We start from the raw sequence: 21,228 nt of genomic DNA, 5'->3' as shown, positions 1-21,228 counted from the left end.
ACCTTCAGCCATTTAGGAAGTGATGACAGTCATGGGTACCAGTGAGGAGGACAATACCAGTGAGAAAATTCAAAGGAGAGGCTGCCACCTGTCCTTTAACTCACTGTGTTTTCCCAGCATATTGGCAGAGTCAGACTTGTGAGTTCACACAGTAGCTGTGAGCCTCAAATCAGAAAAACCTTTGCTTTCATTGGACAATGGCTATACAGAACCATGATTATCCATACAACTGTTAGAAAGCAGGTTGCGGATTTTAAAAAATATCGAAAAATTAGAATAATCTTGTTTCTTGATTTTTTATGTGCTGTAGATTGTGTTCTGAGCGAAGAAAGATAAGCTTTTTTTAGCTTCTAATTTCTAAAGGCTAGAGAGGATAAGAACCCAGTGGAACTTAATTGGAGGAGCTTCTACATAGAGTTTAGCCTGTATAGCATGCGTGAAGACAGAGATTTGGGACATCCACTCTCTGACAACATTGGAAAACTGGGATTTTTTTCAGGTAAGTGAAGATTGTCAAGACAGAGGTGCATTTTAAAGTTACTTACTATTCCAGTAGCACTAGAGAAGCAACTGGGGCTGTTCAGATGCATCCAAAGACACAGTCTCTTCTCCAAAAAACTCACAGCCTGAAAAAGGAGAAGGGTTGTGGGTACAACATACAGGCGGCATGCTCAGCATGATGGCTCATGCACAGCTTGTGATCACACCTGTTTGTGTCACACCCACCCTCAATCAAGCCCCTGAGAGCTGCTTTGCTTAGGAAAATGCCCTTTCTAAAAACTGCTAGCTGGGTTTTAAGCCTAAGCCTGTGCCTTTGCCTGTCGGAACTGGGGCCTGCTCACGATTGGGCTGGCCTTGGCTTGGCCACGCTTTGCCCCTTTCTCACTACTTCCATTACCAGTGCCTGTGTAGTTACGTTTTAGCCCAGCCCCAATTCGCTGTGTGCAGCAACGCTGCCCCCACCATGGCCTTGGCATGGGCAGCCTCTGGGCGGCAGAAATGACTACCCCACCCCCCGGGGCGCTCAACAGGAGGGAGGCTGGTCTGGTCTGGTCTGGTCTGGTCTGCAGGCCTTTGTGTGCCCTGGGGCCATGGGCAGCAGTTGGGGGGGGGTCGAATGGGGCGGCCCCCCCGGGCGGGCTTTGCCCCGCTCCCGACGAGCTGCCTGCTCCCACGCTGCTGTCTGCCTCTGCCCCCCCACCCCAGCCATCTGGGGGCACGGCCATTACCCTCTCCCCTCCCCCACTGCGCGTCTATTGTCTGTGCCACTCGGGGGACTCACGCAGAACCCACAGGCGGGCCAGAGCTGGTCCCCATGGCAACCAGCAAGCGCAGGGGGGGCCTACCATCCAGATGGGCTAAGCAGGTGCCTGTCAGGCATAACCACTCAGTCACCTCGCGGGGATTTTGCCCGTGAAGACTGGGGCAAAGAGAGATGGAGGGGCGTTGCTGGGTTTTATTCACCCTTCCGCGGTGCGTTTTTTTAGTCAGGCAGTAATTCAGGACGCCTAAAGGGCCCTTGAGATTTCATATCCCGGCAGGCTTTACAGCCGCTCTCCCTTTCACCGCCATCTTGGGTCGGAGCCGGGGGGGTGAGTGAGGGCGCGGGGGTGTCGTGGCTCGTTAAAGGGGTTTCTCCCTCCGTCGGAGGGGTGAGGGCAGGTGCGGCGGGGGCCGGGCTGTGAAAAGGGGTGTGTGTGGCCGGGGCAGGCGGCGGGATGGCGCCGATGCGAGGCGGATGGTGCTAGGCCCCCGGCTGAGCCGGCTCCGAGCCCCGCGCCTCCTGGCTTTGTCTGGCCCGAATGGGGTTCCTGAGAACGGTTCCTTCGACCTTTGACTGGACATCGCGGGGCCGCTGCCTGACAAAGCCCGCGGCGTGGGGCCCGGCCCGTGCAGAGCTGGGTTTCCCCGATGCCGGCGTGGGTGTACGTGGGAGTACTTGGTGCTGGTCACCTCTCGCGTGTGCGGGTCCCTTCGGGTGGGGCGAGGTGACGCGATGCGTGCACTGATGCCAGGCTCATAACCGTGAAATGTAAAATGCGTGCTTCTCTCTCAGGCCTGCTGGGAGCAGGACTTCAGGACGAGGCCATGTCTGGGAGGTGAGCGAGGGGCTCTAACAGTTTATTTCATCCTTTATTATCGCCGGGCTTGTTACCCTGGTTTGGCCAAGGGGGTCTCTATAATGCTTACACGTTTTCATGGAATTTAAGAGCTGGAAGGGACTTCAGGAGGTCATCTAGTCCAGCTCCCAGCCCAACACAGGCTCAACCCCAACTAAATCATCCCAACCAGGACTGGCCCTCCCTTTGACTGAGACTCCCTCTTCAAATGCTCCTGTGGAGCGCCTCCCCTGCCCAACTCACGCATCTGACAAAGTGGGTCTTTGTCCACAAAAGCTTATGCTCCAAAGTATGTTAGTCTTTAAGGTGCCACAGGTGGTCTTGTTGTTTTTGAAGATACGCATGAACTTGGCTACCTTTTTGATACTAGCCAGGGCTACGTCAATCCAGGACTACTTATGGGTTTTCTCTCCGAGTTTCAGCTGTGTTAAGCACCGCTAAGCACCAGCCCTCTGGTGCGATGGGGTTGACACTGCCAATGCTGTTCTTCCTGTTCCAAACAACTCTCACTATAAAACCTTGCTATGCAGCAGAGTTGTGTTTGGATCAGTATGTTATGGGACAGTCTAGACTTGTATTCTATGCTGTTATTGCAAGGTGGATTATGGTACTGCTCTGATTCCTTCTGTGCTGCTGCTGGTGAAGACACTTCCTTCAAGGCTGGGCAGCTGAAGAGCAATGGCTGCTGGATGGGAGGCCAGCTGTGAAGGCAGCAGCATCTCAGAAATAAGGATGGCATGGTTGATATTGCTATTTTTCTACTGCACTGTTGCCTGCAAAGCTGGTCTTTCAGTCAGCAAATACCGTTTTGCAGCCGCCCAGCTTTGAGGGCAGCAATACAGAAGGGTGATACTGTATGACGTGGCGAACTTCTGTACTGCTGGTGGTGAGGAACTGCTTTTAGTGCTGGACATGTGATCAATAGTCACCACTTTCCAGCCACCTCACTCAGAATGTAGCACAGAATTAAGGATGGAAAACTGCAACACCCCCTCCCCCCCCCCCCCCCAAACAAAAAAAACCCAACTTTCTGACCTTGCAATTCCTTTTTGAGCAAGGCACTCGGAGTTTTAGAAATGCTGGTCTCCCACGTTAAATCCCTATGGCATAGGGTAAAAAGCACACAAGAGATCAAATTTCACAGTCTGCATGTGTTTTTCGTGACCATGAATGCAGTAGGGTACTTGTTACAGCTTTACGTCTGTAGCCCGGGTAGGTCTATGCATTAAAAACATCCATGTTGGAAGAACTTTTTTTTTGTATTATAATTGCTTAAACACGTTTTTTCAGAACATGAGAATGGCCATATGGGGTCAGACCAGTGGTACATCCCCTGCCCCCAGTTTCCTGACTTTGAGCAGTAGCCAGTGCCAGGTGCTTCAGCGGGAGTGAACAGAAGAGCTAATCATCAAGTGATCCACTCTGTGTCACTCATTCCCAACTTCTGGCAAACAGAGACTCAAGCATGCTTTTGCATCCATGTGCATTCTGGCTAATAACCATTGATAGACCTATTCTCCATGAACTTAGCTAGTTGTTTTTGGACCCTGTTGTAGTCTTGGCCTTCACAACATCCTCTAGCAAGGAGTTCCATAGGTTGATTGTGTGTGCAAATTCCACTATGTGAAGGAAAACTTACTTTTATTTATTTTGAAACCTGCTGCCTGTTTAGATTGGTGACCTCTGTTTCTTGTGGTATGAGAAGGAATACTTAACAATTTCCGTATTTTCTCAAAAGCAGTTAAGATTGTATAGACCTCTGTTATATCTTAATTGTGGGACCATTCTGCTTGGAAAAGAGTCTTATTAATTCTTCTCCAATAGAAGCTGTTCCATTGATCTGAAAATTTTGTTGCCCTTTTGTACCTTTTCCTGTTTAAATATATCTTTTTTTGAAAATCCACACAGTATTCTGCTGCAGATTGGGTGGATGTTTTTAAGTGTCCTGAATTGTGTAGAAACTTGAACTGTTTACAGCAAATGTTCTTTTCTGCCCATTAACAGTGGATGCAGTTATGATTTAACTGTTGGGGGAGAGAACATTTTAACTAGGTTGTTTGATATAATGACTTTTGCTACATAATAGGCCCAAAGAATATATATAACTATTTCTCGTAAAAATGAAAAAAAGGAAGGAAAGACAAAGCTAGTACAAGATTTTTATAATTGATGTCTTGTGCTCAGGAAGCTGTGCACTTTGTGAATGTGAAGGTATTTGCTCATGTACTTTTTCTTTTTCTCTTTACATGGGTTCCATTAGCATTGTATCTAGTTATTTCCAAAATTTACTTTAAGAAATCTTATTCACATTCAGTATGCTTTCATGTAGTTGGCGATTCATTAATATGTTCAATGTTTCCTAGACTGTGGTCCAAAGCCATTTTTGCTGGCTATAAGCGTGGCCTCCGAAATCAGAGGGAGCATACTGCCCTTCTGAAAATTGAAGGTGTTTATGCCCGTGACGAGACTGAATTCTACTTAGGCAAAAGGTGTGCCTATGTGTACAAAGCTAAAAAGTAAGTAGCTGAACTCCTTGTTGTTATCCTAAATAGAATCTTTCAAAAATTGTCCTGAATATTTACGAAGCAGAGACACCTATTGCGAAGATAATGGGGAAATAAACACGATGGCCCAGTAGAATTGTGAAAGACTGGGCTCAGGTTTGGTATTTAGTTTTCAATTTCATAATTCTAGGCACCTAATTCAGTTATTAAATGATAATGGGTTAAATCTGTTTGCTCTTGTAGAAATGCTGGGTTAGAAGGAAAATGATGTGGTAAAAATGATGGCTTGAGCGCGAGCCCTCACCTTTTCAGGACACTGGTGTGAATTGAAGTCAAGTTAGTAAAGGACTGGGCTGAAGCAACCTTTAAAGTGCTGCATGTAGACAAACTGTTATCAGTTTCTTCACTGAGAGTTTGGTTTGTAGCTGAAGGGATTTAATAAATCCTCATCTCCTTCTGGGCATACATATTTCGGAGAAACCCTGCTGCTACAGTGGTGATGGATGCCCCAGCAGTACTGTAGGTTTCAAAAGTTTCCCTTTCCTGCTTGGTTGCAAAGGTTAACTTCTGTTGTGGATCTAGTTTCAGATATCTGAACCTTTGTTACTTCCTGACTGGATTACCTTAAGGGTAGTGGTTTTCAACCTGTGGATCCCTGGAAGTCTGCAGACTATGCCTAAAATTTCTAATCATAATTTTAAGGGGTCACAAATGTGTGGGCAGGTGGGGTGTTGAAAACCACTGCTTTAAGGCACAGCTAATGCAGAATGCATTCTCACTTGAAATCTTTAATACAGAGTGTGCTGTTTCCCTTGTGCTCCAGCTACTACCTGGCTTCCGTTGTGTTTCTGGGTTCATGTCAAGCTTTGGTTTGGACCTGGACATTGTGGAAACCTTTCTCTTTCCTCTACATTTAAAGTCAGTGGAGGGATCACTCAGACTGATAACTTATAGATTAATATTCCTTAAAGGGTGTCCCCTTCTCTTCTGATAATTTGTCAGGCACATAGTGTCTCTCTCCTCATGTTCTGTTAGAAGTGGGTTGTGCTGTATGTGCATTTTACATTTTCCTTTTAAGTTTTCTGGACTAGTGTTTTTATTACATGATGTGAAGTCTAATTACTGTTGTGTAGCTTTAAATTGAGGTGTCTCTTAGTGGTATAGGAAGTTAATATATGGCACCGAAAGATAGCGAATGCTATGGCATATTGAGGGGAAATATGCTGTGCTTTTCAATGCTGTCAAATGTGAAATTGGTACACTTCATTTATTGTGCTGTCAGCATGTCAAAAGCTATGTGTTTTGCGTTCTGAGCCATTAGTTTTAATTTGTAAGCTGCTGAGAATACTGTTTTGAAATTATAAAAACAAAATTGCTGTCATTGTGTTAGGTTTACATGTAGCAATTTTATCCACATGCATGTAGAAATAGAATTCTAATATGTACTGTTGTTTGTATGAATATATTTTGCATAGTTATTTGCAAATTGTCCAGTAAATGACTAGGCGTGATACTTTCCTCCAATTAGCACCAGTACTTGAAATAGTGTTTTGAGATGGATCAAAGGGAATTTATTGAAGCCTGCAAATCACAGATATTGGGATTCTGAAGTGTAAATCTAAGATAGGAGGCTGATCTACACGTAAAGCTTGCATTGATTAAAGTTGCTTTTTAGTTGATTTAATTAAACTGGCGCAAATATGTGTGTGGATGCAATTTGTCTGCCAACTGGCTTTTATCTATTTAGTTTAATTCAGTAATTTGTAGAATTAAATTAATATAAGCAAGGTAGATGTCTGCTGCTCACAGGGTGTTGGGTAAAGGGATGCTGTTAGATCTGCCCACAATTTGAAGAGTTTAAACTCTTTCCCTGGCTGAATTTGCAATCCAAACATCCCTGGCTTTGTACCAATAAGATCACTGAGAAGTCTCTCCAGTGTACGTTTCTCTCAGCTTGGATGTGAGCAAATCTGCATTATGTGTGATCAAAAATGGTCCATATTTCCTATTCCAAGAGACTCATGACAATAGAGGAAAGGAAACTTATTTTAAAAGATGATGATTGTTAACCTGCTGCTGTCACATTAAGTAGGCTGGCACCAGGTTAGGAGTGAAATGCCCAGGAAATAACTGTTGTCTTTTTGTTAGCAACACCGTGACTCCTGGTGGGAAGCCCAACAGAACACGAGTAATCTGGGGGAAGGTAACACGTGCCCATGGAAACAGTGGCATGGTTCGTGCCAAGTTCCGATCCAACCTTCCTGCCAAGGCTATTGGGCACAGAATCAGAGTGGTAAGTACAGTTACTCTAGTAGTGGGGCATTTTCCTGAGGGTTGGAACCCGTAGCGATGGTTATATTTTAACTTAATTATATTCTTCAGGATATAAGAGTTTTTTATAAAGAATACTGAGAAAATGTTATATTGGTGAGAGGGAATAAACAAAAATTCCCTTTCCCCTGTTTTCAGTATGCATCTTCCACAGGATCTGTGGTATGTCCAGGTTGGAACCTTGATTCTGGAACTGGGAAGGGTTTAACTTCACTGTCATCTTCTCTTAAAGATTATTTACTCTTGCTTTCTTTTCCCTCTCCCTTAAACTTTGTAACTTTTATTTTCTGTCCCCTCCACACTCCCCTTTTTTCAGTGAGGGTGTTCAGGAGTCTTTATTCTTTCATTTACTTTCCGTAAATGCCCTCACCATATCAGCCCTCCTGTCTCAGGACTAGATGAAATTTTTACCCATGCATCATCACTCATATGGCTCCTCTGCTCCCAGTCGTATAGTGATAGTGTCAAGAACGGCATCAGAATGAGATGTGATGCTGCTCAGCTTTCATTTTGCCATAGAACCAACCAGTTATCAGGCTTTGCATCACAACCCCCTTCTGACGACACAAATTACTACATGGCCCCAGGATGAAGGATCAAAGCCTGAGCCCAACCAAGTCGTGCTGCCTCGGGAAGGAGGGCTGGGACCAAAGAAAAAGCTTAAGCCTCTCATTCCTGTGCAAAATCCAGATCCACAGGGCTTCAGCTCCATGCTGGGTTCCTGTAACTTTAGCCCTGCCTCTCAGGGCTCTGAGCCCTGAGGCTTTAGCTTCAGTCCCTGGCGGTGGGGCTCAGATTTTGGCTTTAATCCAAGGCCTCAGCAGATCGATTGTCAGCCCTGGCAACCATTAAAATGGGGTCATGACCCACAGTTTGAGAACTGGAGCTATAGGAAAGCCCCGCAGGAGGAACATAAGTAATACCCTTCACTGCTTATGGACAATTAAGAGCAGTTATTTTTCTCTTTCACACAGCTAGGTTGGAAGATGGTGCGTAGGCTGCTTCTGTAAAGAGCGTTTCCCAAAGACTGACCCATGTTTCTGCTCTCTATTAATCAGCCTCATTTCAGGGAAGTGCAGGGCTGGAAGGAACCTCCAGAGGTCATGTACTCCAGCCCTTTGTACTGTGGCAGAACCTAGTGAATCTATTCTAGACCACCCACCCACCCGCACAATCCATTGGTGTAGATTCCACAACCTACCTTAGAATCCTATTCCAGAACTTAACTTCCCTCACAGTTAAAAACTGGGATTATCTACTAATTACGTAAGAGTGTTTGTTTAGCTATTTCATTATCCAAGCCATCAATGAAAGCATTGACTAGTATCAGAGCCCCTTGTGTTACACATACACGCTCCCAGTTTGATAGTGATGCACTGATACCTACTCTTCGAGGACAGTTTGTCAGTCAGTTGTGCAACTACCTTCAAGTAATTAGACTGCATTTTCCTTGTCTAACAAGAGTGTCACGTGGGACTGTCTTAGAATATTACTAAAATCAAAATACAGTCAGTCCTCGATAGAAGTTATTTGGCACTTACACCATTGAAACTTTGAGGAACATGGTGTAAAAACTCCTCGCACTTAAGTTGTTACGTTGTTTAGAAAACAATTAGTGTACCCTCCCAGCATTCTTTGCGACTCTCCTCTGTCTCATACTGCACATAGGATAAAAATGGCTTTAAAATATATTTTGGGTTAGATTAATTTCATTAAGCGTTGCTTAAAGTGCTTTAAATTTCTGGTACGGTGAGTGGTACATGGGGGTTTAAATGGTGTCACAAGCAAAATTTATGCTCTTACAGTCCCTTTCCACCTCTGTTTACATTATTTCTTATGGGGGGGAAATTCCTTATTATGTCATTTCACTTTAAGTCACAACTTTGTTCCCTAGCCCCAAAGTATATCGGAGACCCCAGTCCATAGTGCCTGGTGCTTCCTTCCACCCACTAGGCCAATAACCCTGTCAAAGAATTCTCTGTGCAGATAGGTAGCTGTCTACATACAGAGAACAGTTAATTAGGAATATATATTAAAATTTTTGACAACTGACAAGATCTCTAACCTGATTTTTTTTAATTTTGTTTTACAGATGCTGTATCCATCTAGGATCTAAATTTTTACTAAAAATAAAATTCAGAAACTGTTCCCTTTTGTGTATATTGTTTTAAATATTTCTTATAACCTTCAGTTGTTGTGGGGGATTAGTTTACTTTCAGATGTTTCTACAGTTGCTGTGTAATCTGCAAAATAGGACAGTGATCTAATTGTGATTGTCGGGGGGCGGAATTGAATTTGTTACTGACGGGCACAGCAAAGGAGATTACCATGTCTTGAAAAAGTATAGGTCACAATTCATGTGGTTGGTATTTGTTTAACTTGTGGTGTTTTTCCTGTAAGTCCCATCATGGTATCTAAGCTGCCTCTTAATAAAAGTTCAGAATTGAATATATAAAATGAAAACAAGTACAGCTTACAGTATTTGAAAAATTGCATGTGCTTACGGAAGTGAAATATCCGAGTTTTCTCTTGTACTAGTTGATGACTCTTCTGGGAAAAATCTATGTATAATACAGTTCTGTATATTGACAGTTTGTAATTTCAGGTATAATACAGAACTCAGTTTAGTTGCTAAGACTCAAATCCATTCAACTCACATTTAAAGGTGTAATGGTCCTTGGGATAATCACTAAGAACAGGACTTAAACAATTCTCTTTTGTTCTGACCTACCTCTTAACTTACTCTCTTCTATAGTTCAGTTACACACCTGTGTTCTGTCTGACACCCCTCAATTCTCTGCCTTCACCGTGCATACTTCCTCTGCACAAATCTTAATTTTCTGTTTTCTGGATTGTTACATATTAGTTATCACTGGACTTTTAATAAAAAGAAAGCTCTTACGTAATAATCACATGCTGCCGTTCCTTTTCCCCTTTGTGGATGTTTAAACCAGGTTTTGTTAAACCTGCAGGGAAGAAAACCAATGGCCAAAGAAATGGTCAGAATGCCTAGCACAATAGGACCCTGAGTCAGGACAACGAGGCATTAACCATAACGTAAATATTAAATTATTTGTTTTGAGTTCAAGACTATTGGGACATTTTGTGAGGGGGTGTGATTGTGACATCAGAGAGAACCTGGCCAATCAACATACAGATTATCAGTGAATTTGCCTACTGCAGTTTTATTGCAAAATCATTAGAAAAAGCTTTCTTCCCTATATGGTAACACAGGTAAGCCAGCTAGCAGGTACACTGATCCTGTTTGAAGGTGCTGAAAATTAATAGTTTCACGTGTTCGTGAAATGTAGCCTGCTGTTCATGCTTGTGACATCAGGGTCTCTCGTGGCAGCGGCAGTTCTATTAACTCTCAGTTGTTCTTTTCTTGATGAATGATGCAGTGCGTATCATTCCTCTTCAGGCCTTTCTGGTTTGAGATGTACAGGGCTCTCCTAACCACCCTTGTTAGGGGAGAGTATTTTATCATCCCTCTGTGGGAGCAGGCTGTTGTATGTAGCCTAGTACAGTGGTGGCCAATCTGTGGCTCTTCAGAAGTTAATACGTGGCTCTTTGCATAGGTGCCAACTCGGGGGCTGGAGCTAAGGACACCAACTTTCCAATGTGCCTGGGGCCCGCGCTGCTCAATTTCTAGCCCTGCCCTCACTCCCCCCTTTGATCTAGATCCGTGACATGCAACACACTAACAGCATGTGGCTGTTTGGCTTGGATAATAAGCATATTTTCAGAATAACATGGCTAGTTCTCCACAGCAGTAGCCACCATAGGACACCACCGTTCTAGATGGTACTTGGTCTTGTCCTAGAATACTAGGACTGTGAGGGACCTCAAGAGATCGAGTCGAGCCCCCTGCCCCAATGGCAGGACCAAGTACTATCTTAAATCATCCCTGAGAGACATCTATCTAACCTGTTCTCAAATATCTCCAGCGATGAAGATTCCACAACCGCCCTTGGCAATTTATTCCACTGTTTGACCACCCTGACAGTCAGGAACTTTTTCCTAATGTCCAACCTAAAGCTCCCTTGCTGCAGTTTTAAGCCTCTTGTTCTAGCCTCAGGCCAAAAAGATACCCTTTTAGATACCTGAAAACCGCTATCATGTCTCCCCTCAATTGTTCAAACAAAACCAGCCCAATTCTTTCAGCCTTTCTTCATAGGGCACATTCTCTAGATCTTTAATCATCCTTGCTCTTTTCTGGACCTTCTCTAATTTCTCCACATCTTTCTTGAGCTGCAGTGTCCAGAACTGGACACAATACTCCAGCTGAGGCCTAACCAGCGCAGAGTAGAGCAGAAGAATGACTTCTCGTGTCTTGTTCACAACACACCTGTTAATGCATCCCAGAATCATGTTTGCTTTTTTGCAACAGCATCACACTGACTCCTATTTAGCTTGTGGTCCACTATAACCCCTAGATCCCTTTCTGCTGTAGTCATTCCTAGACAGCCTTTCCCCATTCTGTATGCGTGACACTGATTGTTCCTTCCCAAGTGAAACACTTTGCATTTGTCCTTATTAAATTTCATCCTGTTTACCTCAGACCATTTATCCAGATCATTTTGAATTATGACCCTGTCCTCCACAGCTGTTGCAACCCCTCCCAGCTTGGTATCATCTGCAAACTTAATAAGCGTACTTTCTATGCCAATATCTAAATCGTTGATGAAGATATTGAACAGAACTGGTCCTAACACAGACCCCTGCGGAACCCTGCCGGTTATACTTCTCCAGATTGAGAACAATTAAGAACTACTCTCCGAGTCATGAGGGCAGGGAACTACTTGATGATCTCTTGAGATTGCTTCCAGTTCTGTGATTCTCTAATTCCCCAAGTCTTGCCACCATCTCTGAGCCTGTCACATCCCCTCCTCTCCCCGCTTCTCTAGAACCTCCTGCATGCTGTGAAACAGCTGATTGCAATGGGGGAGCGGCACAGAGAGAAGTGCTGATTGGCAGGAAGTGGAAGCTGATGGGGGAGCGGCTGATAGCAGTGTGGCTCTTTGGTAAATTCCTTCTCCTTGCGCTCAGGTTGGCCACCCCAGGCCTAGTATGTACAATAGCCAGATTTTACCTTGTCTGAAGTCCTGAAGCAAGAACTTCTGGGCTCTTCGTGCTCACACGCTGTTTAAATGGGACCTCTCTTAAAAAAGATGCTGCAGAAGTTGAAGCTGATCAGAGGCAACAAAGCAGATGGGTACATGTGCGGCCTGTGAGGAGTTTTAAGATGTTTAGAAGCGATAAAGAGGATAAAATGTGCTTTCCCTGCCTAGCTTCCTTTCCCCTGTGAATAGGAGGGCACTCAAGGAAGCTGACAGGCAACAGTTTTGAAAAGGATAGCTTTAAGCAAAGCGTGATCTGCGCTAGTCCAAGAGTTAACGGGGATTCGACATGGGTGACAGGAGCAAGCTCCATTAAATAGGGTTTTGGTTTTTTTAAAGGGGGTGCGGCAGAGAGGTGGTGTGCTGCCACCCATAAGCCAGCCTTGCCTGAAGAAGTTAACAAGAAACTTTATAGTGGGGGTGATTTCACATTTTCCTGTCCTCTGAATTCCAGCCCATTCTCATGCCCCCTTTGTTCCTGGACAGGTGATCACATACCATGTTGGATGAGCTGTTGGAACTCAACTGGCAATTCCTATTTGTTTTGCCCCATGGGTATTGCACAAAATCTATGCACTGCACCCCCAAGGGCATTGGTACCTCAGCAAAAATGACCAGTGACCAATTTTTGCATCGTCTCATATTGAAAGTTTTTTTTCGTTCATTCTGATTTTAATTCGTGGCAAGTCTAATCTTTTGTTGACTAAAGCCATAATAGCTGAACTGCTCACAAACTGCTCGGCAATTAGTGCATGCTATGGTGTTCACATTCTAATTTTTGTGATGCCAGTTAAAGTACGGCTAGGAGTCTGTATACCTAGTCTGGCACTCTGTCTTAGCTGGTCTCTGCACGCGCTTTTTGCCTTGTCATAGGATTCCCTTACATACCCTTTAACACACCACTTATCGTTCTAGTGAAGCTAGTCTGAGGAAGAGATGGAGTCAGAACTGCTAGGCGAGACCCCTGTGTGCTCCCCAGCAGAGCCAGTGCACTGGCAGTTCCTGACTTTACTGGACGCTGTGGGCAGGCGGAATGGACAGGTGTTAGTGATGGAGATGGATGATGTACATGAAGCAACCCCACTTGTGCAGATGGACTTTGCCCAGGAGCTCTTTAGAGGGATCAACCTGAAGGCCAGACTCCACCAGAAAGAGGAAATCAAGGAGGAGCAGCCAGAGATGCAACCACAGCTGGTCTTCATGCTGTGGCAGGCTGCCACACTGAGGCAGCTCATGCAGTGGGAACACCTGGATGAAACACTCTGGAATGTAAGGAACCTCTTTCCCTGCATGCCAGCTGCTCTGGTCCTGGTTATGATCCAGTCGGACCTACAGCACCAGCAGGTGGAACCAGAACGGGCTGTCGGGGCACTAAGGAGAATGCAGTGCTTGCTGGACGGTGGCTTCCAGGAACTGGCTGTCGAAGCGGCTGTTTACAGCCCAGGCCAGCCAGAGGGGACGCGGGAGGTCAAGAGAGCTGCGTGCAGAGCCCTGAGAGAAGTTCTGAAGGGCCAAGAAGGTACTGCAGGGGTCAGAGGTCACATGGGTCAGGGTAGGCACGTTGTAGGGGGCACTTGAAAACTGGTCTTGCCAGGGGGTAGAGATGAGAAAAGGCAGGCGCATGGAAACATGAACTGGGTGCAGAGAGAGCAGAGATCAAAGCCCAGCCAGCAGTCTGGGACAGACCAGAGAGAAATAAAACCAGAGATATGGGCATACAGGGTGGGGCTGAGCAGGAAGGTGTTCTGGAGACTGAAGTGGGCATGGTGGGCACATGAGCTGGAAATTAGAACGGGGAAGAAACCAGAAAAGGGTATAGATGTATCCCATTTTACAAGCCATGGAGCAGTAGGGCCAGAGGAGAGTCTTCAAAAAAAAAAAAAAAAAAAAGCACTCATCACCCACCTTTTGAGCTCGGTGGCTCGTCTCAGTGCCATGTAGGAAGCTGAGCCCATGTGTTAGAGCAGGAGAGGGGAGAGGTGGCTGGCATGTGTGCAGGAGAAAGTCTTGCTCCAGGGGCTGACTGGTATGTGCCCCGTCTCTGGAAGTATGTGGCAGTGGCAGTGAATGTTTGAACCTTTGCTCACAGGGGAGCAATCTCCCCCTAATCATTTCAGTCCACCCACCGTATTTGGCATGGGGGTAGGGGGCATTGTAGATCCATGCTAAGGAGGCTTGGAGGTTGGGTTTGGTTTGGGAGAAGGATTGGTGGGAGAGAGCTGGGAGCTGTCATAAACCAGGATGTAGGCAGTTGGACTGGTAATCAGCCGGAGTCACAAGCTAGAAAGTGGAGGTCCAGGAAAGTGGTGGTCAAAGACTGAAATAAATTGCCAAGGGAGGTTATGGAATCTCCATCTCTGGAGATATTTAAGAACAGGTTAGATAAATGTCTATCAGGGATGGCCTAGACAGTACTTGGTCCTGCCATGAGGACAGGGGGCTGGACTCAATGACCTCTCAAGGTCCCTTCCAGTCCTAGCATTCTATGATTCTAAGACAGAATGGGATGCAGGGCAGCAAGGATCTGGAGCACAGCTGAGCTCAGAAGTTAGCTGAGAAGGCAGGTTCCCATGTGCGTGCCCAGGATTTGCCTGGTTGCTCAGACAATCCGCGTCTCCTTCTGGAGTAAACAGTGAGGCAACCTGAGGGCAAGTCTAGACTATGGCAGGTTGAATTAAGATACGCAGTTCCAGCTAGGTGTATTACGTAGCTGGGGTAGATGTACCTTAATTCGGGCCTCCACACCATCTCCACTAAGGGAGGTTGATGGGAGCATTCATTCCCATTGACTTCCCTTACTCTTAACACAGGGCAGGAGTACTGGAGGCCCCCTGTAAGTCCAATTTAGCGCATCTTTACCAGGCCCACTAAGCTGAACTCTGGAAGATCGATCGCGGCAGCGCTGATTTTCACAGAAGCGTAGGTGTGGCCTGAGAGACTGGATGTCTCCTGCAATTGGGAGCTTCTTGGGTGGGGCCCATGGTGAGAACCTTCCAGCCTAAACTCTGGTCCCAGCAAGCTGCTGAGTGGTGGTGGCAGTCTGAAGACCTGGGGACCTGGATTCGAGACCTATGATTAATCACATAGATGTCTGGTTGGTGTGTGGGGCCAGTCCCTTGAGATCCCTTAGCCTAACTGGATCCAGTTTGCTCATGACGACATGCTCTGGGAGGAAGAAGGGGCATGAGTGGCTGTACCAGGCTGTGGCTCTTCTGCCAAGGAATGTCAGGCTCCTTAGCACAGCCATTCCTTCTTAGCACAGCCTCTGCCTTGCTGACGCTCCTGCCATGCCAGCTGTGCTTATGTCACATGTTCCTCCCCAGAAGTGACTCCCCAGGATCCAGTTACCATCCGACTCAGCCTGGGGGTGTGCAACGCAGGGTATGAAAGACGCTATGAGGACCAGCTCCCTTAGGCTGCATGGCAATGTGCCCGGCAGGTTGGTGCATCTCATCCCTCCCAGACATTGCTCCAAAGCAAGCATCCCCTGCTGCTCCTGCACCAGTCAGCGTGTTACCTGACTGCTCTTGCATGGCGGGGTCATGCTCCCAGGCAGGCCAACTCCTGCAAATACATCTGCCTGAGATTCCCTCCCCTGGCATGGTGTCTAGGATGTCCCCTGCTCTCTGCCTGCCACTGCAAGCAGGCTGTTCTGTGCTGGGGGGAGCAGTGTGCATGGTATTATAGAAAACCCCCTACGACAGTGTGCTTCACAGGACACCCCACCCAAGGCCTAGCTCCCTACACATTCCCTCAACTCTGCACAAATCCCTGTGGTGCCAACTGATTGCAGCCACAGGGATGGAATGGCAGAGCCTGCCAGGGGACGGCGCTAGCAGCTAGGTTCTGAGCCTGCAGAAACCACCTATCCTATCCGCAGGGAGAGCTGCTGCTCCAGCAGCCCAGCTACTGTCCCTGCCTTCCCTTTCCTTCAGCTGACAGTGCGTGTTGCTATTAACCCTTGGCACACCAGCATTTGTAGGCTGTCCTCTGCATCATCGCTCTGGGCCACTTGCAGGCAACAACCAACTGAACCTTGTTGCATTGCATGCGAGGGGCCTTCAGAGGGCCCTCTGTAGCCAATGGCAAGTCTTCCAGGGACTTCAAGGGCTTTGCAGATCCTAGGTGCCCTCCGCCCCTGCGCACCCAAAGAATTTTGATTAGTGTGGTGCCATTGCAGTGCCAGGTGGGCAGGTGGAGGAGGGAGGTCTGAAAGCTCTGGCAAGGCAGCGCAGCATTTATGGAGATTGGGTATTGTACATGGTCTAACGAGATCTCCTGTGATGTGTAGCTTTGTGTGAATCAGTTTCCTTAGGTTCCTGTGAAACACTGAGGTCCATAGACCTGCCCTGTAGGTACTCTGTAGAATCACAAAATACTAAACCTGGACCTAAAGAGATCAGCTCCAATCCCCTGCACTCCTGGCAGGACCAAACACCACCTGTACCATCCCTGTTACATAGGAACCTCACAAAACTGCAGTGCAGCTATCTGAACTCCTGTTCCAAGTGGAGTGGTCTGTTTAGCACACTGAAGTAGTGACTACCCTTACTGTCCACTGGAGTTTATCTCCACAGGAATACCCTGATTTCATCATGTGTACAATGATTGTGTTAAATAGCCATTAGGAGGTGACACAAGCTATCTTCAGATTGGTACAATCTGAAGGAGAATGTCCCCGGGAGATATTCAGATTTGGGGTAGGGGGACAGTGACTGGAATCTAGTATAGCTTCATTCTCCCTGGTGTATTGTAGACATTATGATTAACGCTGCTTGGGAAACTTTTCCATTGAACATGCTGAGATTCCAGGCACTGTCCCATTCTGCACTGGAACAAAACTGAGCCCTTTCGAAAGTTTTCACCAAAAAAGAGAGGAGAAAAACACACACACACAGCCATCCCCACCCCACAATAACCAGTAGTTTGGGGGTTGAGACGTTCAGTTGGGATGGAGGAGCTTAGTTACAGGTCTCTGGTCTATCAGAGCAAAGTTTGGAAAAATGGATTCTTCCATCCCAGGTCTCCCATCCTCAGCCTATTGGCTATTCTGGGATTTCTGGGCAAGGTGTTGTTAGAAAACTTTTTTAAAAAAAATTAACTGAGAAAATCCCAGCCAGATCTAGTTGTGGTTAATTGATGATTAACTTGCCAACATTTGGGCTGCTGGTGGGAGGCTCCCACCATCTATAATGCTGTGTGTGCCATTATTTCCTCTACATTCTGTCTGAAACCCTCTGTCCTCTTGTACTTGGCCTCTCCCTGACCTGAAGAATTTATAACTTTTTTTGTTCCGTGTTTGTACAGTACCTGGTGCAATGTGATCCTCGCCCATCCCTGGGCTCCTAGGTGCTGCAGTTAAACCATTTTTTTAAGCATATCATTTTTTTGCATTAAAGACTTAATGTTTGCCTCTTGGTTTGTTTTCTTTACAGCTCTTATATCCGAGACCTATGCTGCCACCTAAAAAACAGAACCAAAAAAGCTACACAACAGGAAAAAAAAATTAAAATTTGGAGTTTATTCTCTTCATGCCTGTGTGTACATACAAATTTCAAACTATTTATCACATGTATCAGGGCAGATAGAACCAACAGGGAGAGCTTATACGTGAGGACTTATGTAATAATATTGGACTCTTCTTTATATTTACAGCTGCTTAAATATTTAACTCTTTGACATCAGATTAAGTGGGTTTTTTTTTTAAATATTTCCCAGTGGATCCAAACTCTGATCAAAAAGGGGAACGTGCCTGGGACACTAGGCGGCCCCAGTGTTATCTGCCTCCAAACAAAACCATGCCAAATCCTGTATACTTTTTCATTCAGGACAGAAATGGGGTGATGAATACAGCATTGCTGAGGAGGAGAGCTAACAAACTTACTTTCATTGGGTCCCTAAACCTGACTGGGAATCAAGGACTTGTTGGGCAGATTAACTTTTCCTGTGTAGCTGCCCGTAGGTGGATTTGAACCTGGGACCTCTGGAGCTCAGTGCAGGAGCCTCTACAATTTGAGCTTAAAAAAAAGCAGTTTGTGCTCAGTTCAGGCTGCAGAGGAGACTCATTCTTTCTCTGTATAAGTGGTCTAGGTGCCACTAGTGGGCTATTGGAACAGTGAACCCCACGCCAGATGTGTGGGTTACAATGAACCATACTCCTAGGGGTGTGGGTTACACTTGCTCAGGAGAGAACGAAGATGGAAATAATCAGAAACACTGCAAGACAATTTGTTTAGTTGAGTGCCTAGTGAGGACCTCATTTCCAATTGCTAAGAAGTTAGGCCTGTAACTAGTACAGTGTGGAAAAGTCCAGTGTTGACTACCTCTTCCAGGCATCATATAAGCAGTCCTATGATGACTTGGATCCCACCCTTCAAGAGGTTTAGCTGGGACTATATGAAAGTCACTTGCAATGTGCCACTAAATTAATAGCTGTTTTGGATGCTGTTTTTTGAGTGCTGGTTTTGTCTCTTTGAAAACAATGACTGGGAAGAGAAAGCTGAATTGACAAATAGATCTTAACCTTTGTTAAATTATAGAGAAATGTAAACATCCACTTGTTTGGATATGGTGGATTATGTTCACGTTTCCTACCAACAAATTGACAATGGAACATTTAAACCACATGAGCTTTGGAATTACATCAAAGCATTAAAAAAAACCTGGAATTTTACAAACACTTTCCTTTAGAAAAGAGGTCTTCATTCAAATAAGCCTAGCGTCATCCAGTAAGCAAAAATAATCCATGACGGTCATCCCATTCAAATATGGGGTTTTGCCTTTTATATGTAGGAGCTACGCATATGAGCCATAGACCTCACAACTAGAGTCTGGCAAATGCACAGATTTCTGCTTTGTAGCTGCAGGTATCCACATCCATTTGCATTTTGGTGCACACAGATGTGGACGCAGATACTAATTTTGTACAAAGAACCTCGCAATTCCATGGATATCCCCTTTATGGCTGTGGGTATACACAGCCGCCAGTATCAACGTGGATAGCCACAGCCCATTTTTGCTAGTGTGGGTACAAATTTGGTATCTGCGCCAGGCTCTGCCTACAACTGGAGGAGTTACTGGCCCAGAACAGCTCAGGGTCTGGCTACTACTCACTGAAAATCTATATTGGATTGCAGTATTGTTCACACTTCAAACAAGGATTTTTTTTTAAGCTTCATGTCACAGGACATGAATGGCATAGGAAATTATTTTGCATGCTCAGGCACAGTTCACACACCTTCGTGCAGTGGGGGGGGCGTGTCATCAGGAAGCGTAACCAACAAAAAGTCCGGTGGCACCTTACAGACAAACAGATATTTTGGAGTATAAGCTTTCATGGGCAAAGACCTTCTTCAGTGATGATGAAAGATGAAGCGGGTCTTTGCCCACAAAAGCTCATGTTCCAAAATATCTGTTAGTCTCTAAGGTGCCACAGGACTTCTTGTTTTTGAAGATACAGACTGACACCACCTCTCTGATACTTGTCACCATGCATAGGAAGCATAAGGAACATCCTGCCCCTTTAATGCCCAGGCACAAAATAAAGAAGATCTTCCATCAGTCAAAGTCCAAAGTGAAGTGGTAAAGCACGGCTCCTTCCTGCTGGGCCTGGGAAGCAAAGAAGAGACCTTCTCTTCTGCTTCTCTCAACAACAGGGCTCTTTTTAGAGATCTCTCCTTCCTGGCTCCCTGCTGGATTGAGTTCCCACAGCACCTTCATCAGGGCTGTGGAGGGAAAGCATAAATTCCCTCCAGCTTCACCCTTAGGCAGAGTCTATTCTACCCATTGTACTGAAAACCTTAATAAATGAGAAAGTAGTGAAGTAGCACTTTAAAGACTAACAAAATAATTTATTAGGTGAGTTTTCATGGGACAGACCCACTTGGGTCTGTCCCATGAAAACTCACCTAATAAATTATTTTGTTAGTCTTTAAAGTGCTACTTTACTGCTTTTTTGTTTTGATAACATATAGGCTAGCACGGCTTTCTCTCTGTTACTAATAAATGAGGTAGGAGTTCCTCAGATCTAGTGGTAAGCAGTAAAATCTAGTGGGGGAGGCCACAGCTACATGGCAGTTTATCTTGGCCAGATTAGATAAAGGGTGACTGGCAAAACTTGACATAAAAGAAAACAAATCCTTTCAAAAAGATAACTGAAGGTCACGCCTGCCTGCTAGATTGTATCTAATGGCATAGCTTTAGTACAGGCCAGCTCTTTTCAGAAGTGGGTTACCTTGCTGTTGGTGAAGCAGGTGAACAGATGGTCCTATGACATCAGAATATGACCCTTAGTTAAGAATCTCTCTCTGCTTTATCAGCTCTTGTCAATTATTAACCTACTTTCTCCAGACCCTTGCCCGTGACTCACCAGAGCTAAGCTAGCTCTTCCAGGACTAGCTCTCTGGGCAGGCCTCTGGGGACAAAAGTATGTTTGTATCAGAGTTGTGATGAGGCAAAGTGCTCACGTAGTTTGCTTCCCCCAGAGGGATAACTGGTTAAAAGACAAGAAAGCAAGGGTAGGAGTAAATGGTCAGTTTTCGGGGTAGACAATGGTGACTCGTGGTGTCCCCATAAAGGCTGGTACTGGGACCAAACCTATTCAACCTATTTATAAATGATCTCGAGAAAGGGGTAAACAGCGAGGTGGTAAACGGCTCAAGAAAAAAGACCGTGAAGAGCTTCAAAAAGATCTCACAAAACTAAGTGATTGGGCAACAAAATATCAAATGAAATTGAATGTTGATAAACGTACAGTAATGCACATTGGAAAAATAATCCCAACTGCACATCCAAAATGAGGGGGACTAATTTATCTATAACCCCTCAAGAATGAGATCATGGTGGACAGTTCTCTGAAAACATCCCCTTAATGTACAACCGCAGTCAAAAAAAGCAAACAGTGTCAGGAATCATTAAAAAAGGGGTAGAGAACAAAACAGAGAATATCTTATTGTCTCAATAGAAATCCATTGTATGTCCACATCTTAAATACTGTTGTGACAAGGTAAGACTGGGAGGTGGTAAGAACGAGAGGAAAAGCAGGGCAGGAAAACAAGCAGGGTGTGAGCACCTATTGGAGGCTGGGGGAGGAAGATGCCCTGAGTCAATTGGGGCCAGCTGGTCCCACTTACACCTGCTTTTAAAAGAACCCTT

At 45.5% G+C, this 21,228-nt stretch overlaps 3 protein-coding genes across 5 annotated transcripts in view; 2 read left to right on the top strand and 1 right to left on the bottom strand.

Moving 5' to 3' along the window:
* Positions 1-1,453, bottom strand: part of DRC9 (dynein regulatory complex subunit 9) — a 36,539-nt gene extending 35,086 nt beyond the window's left edge. The window contains exons 1-2 of one of the 3 annotated variants that reach the window (XM_075004190.1): positions 1,347-1,453; positions 546-626 (exon numbers count right to left, since the gene is read on the bottom strand). In XM_075004190.1, coding sequence (XP_074860291.1) covers positions 546-626; positions 1,347-1,349 — 84 coding nt within the window. In that variant the 5' untranslated portion in view covers positions 1,350-1,453. Of the gene's footprint in view, positions 1-545; positions 627-1,229; positions 1,252-1,282; positions 1,316-1,346 lie in introns of those variants that run through there. The other 2 variants (XM_075004188.1, XM_075004189.1) reach the window with 2 other exon arrangements.
* Positions 1,454-4,457: 3,004 nt separating this feature from the next.
* Positions 4,458-9,103, top strand: RPL35A (ribosomal protein L35a). Its single transcript, XM_075004429.1, has 3 exons — positions 4,458-4,636; positions 6,773-6,917; positions 9,048-9,103. Exons 1-3 carry the CDS (start codon positions 4,473-4,475, stop codon positions 9,069-9,071), a joined length of 333 nt encoding a protein of 110 aa, XP_074860530.1. The 5' UTR covers positions 4,458-4,472; the 3' UTR covers positions 9,072-9,103.
* A 3,908-nt stretch (positions 9,104-13,011) lies between these two features.
* Positions 13,012-15,490, top strand: LOC142018665 (uncharacterized). The gene is made up of 2 exons (XM_075004621.1): positions 13,012-13,594; positions 15,399-15,490. Exons 1-2 carry the CDS (start codon positions 13,012-13,014, stop codon positions 15,488-15,490), a joined length of 675 nt encoding a protein of 224 aa, XP_074860722.1.
* Positions 15,491-21,228: the final 5,738 nt, after the last annotated feature.

This window comes from Carettochelys insculpta, chromosome 10, assembly GCF_033958435.1.
Source record: "Carettochelys insculpta isolate YL-2023 chromosome 10, ASM3395843v1, whole genome shotgun sequence".
In the NCBI taxonomy this organism is placed as follows: Eukaryota; Metazoa; Chordata; order Testudines; family Carettochelyidae; genus Carettochelys; species Carettochelys insculpta.
This window is presented reverse-complemented; position numbering and strand designations above follow the sequence as displayed.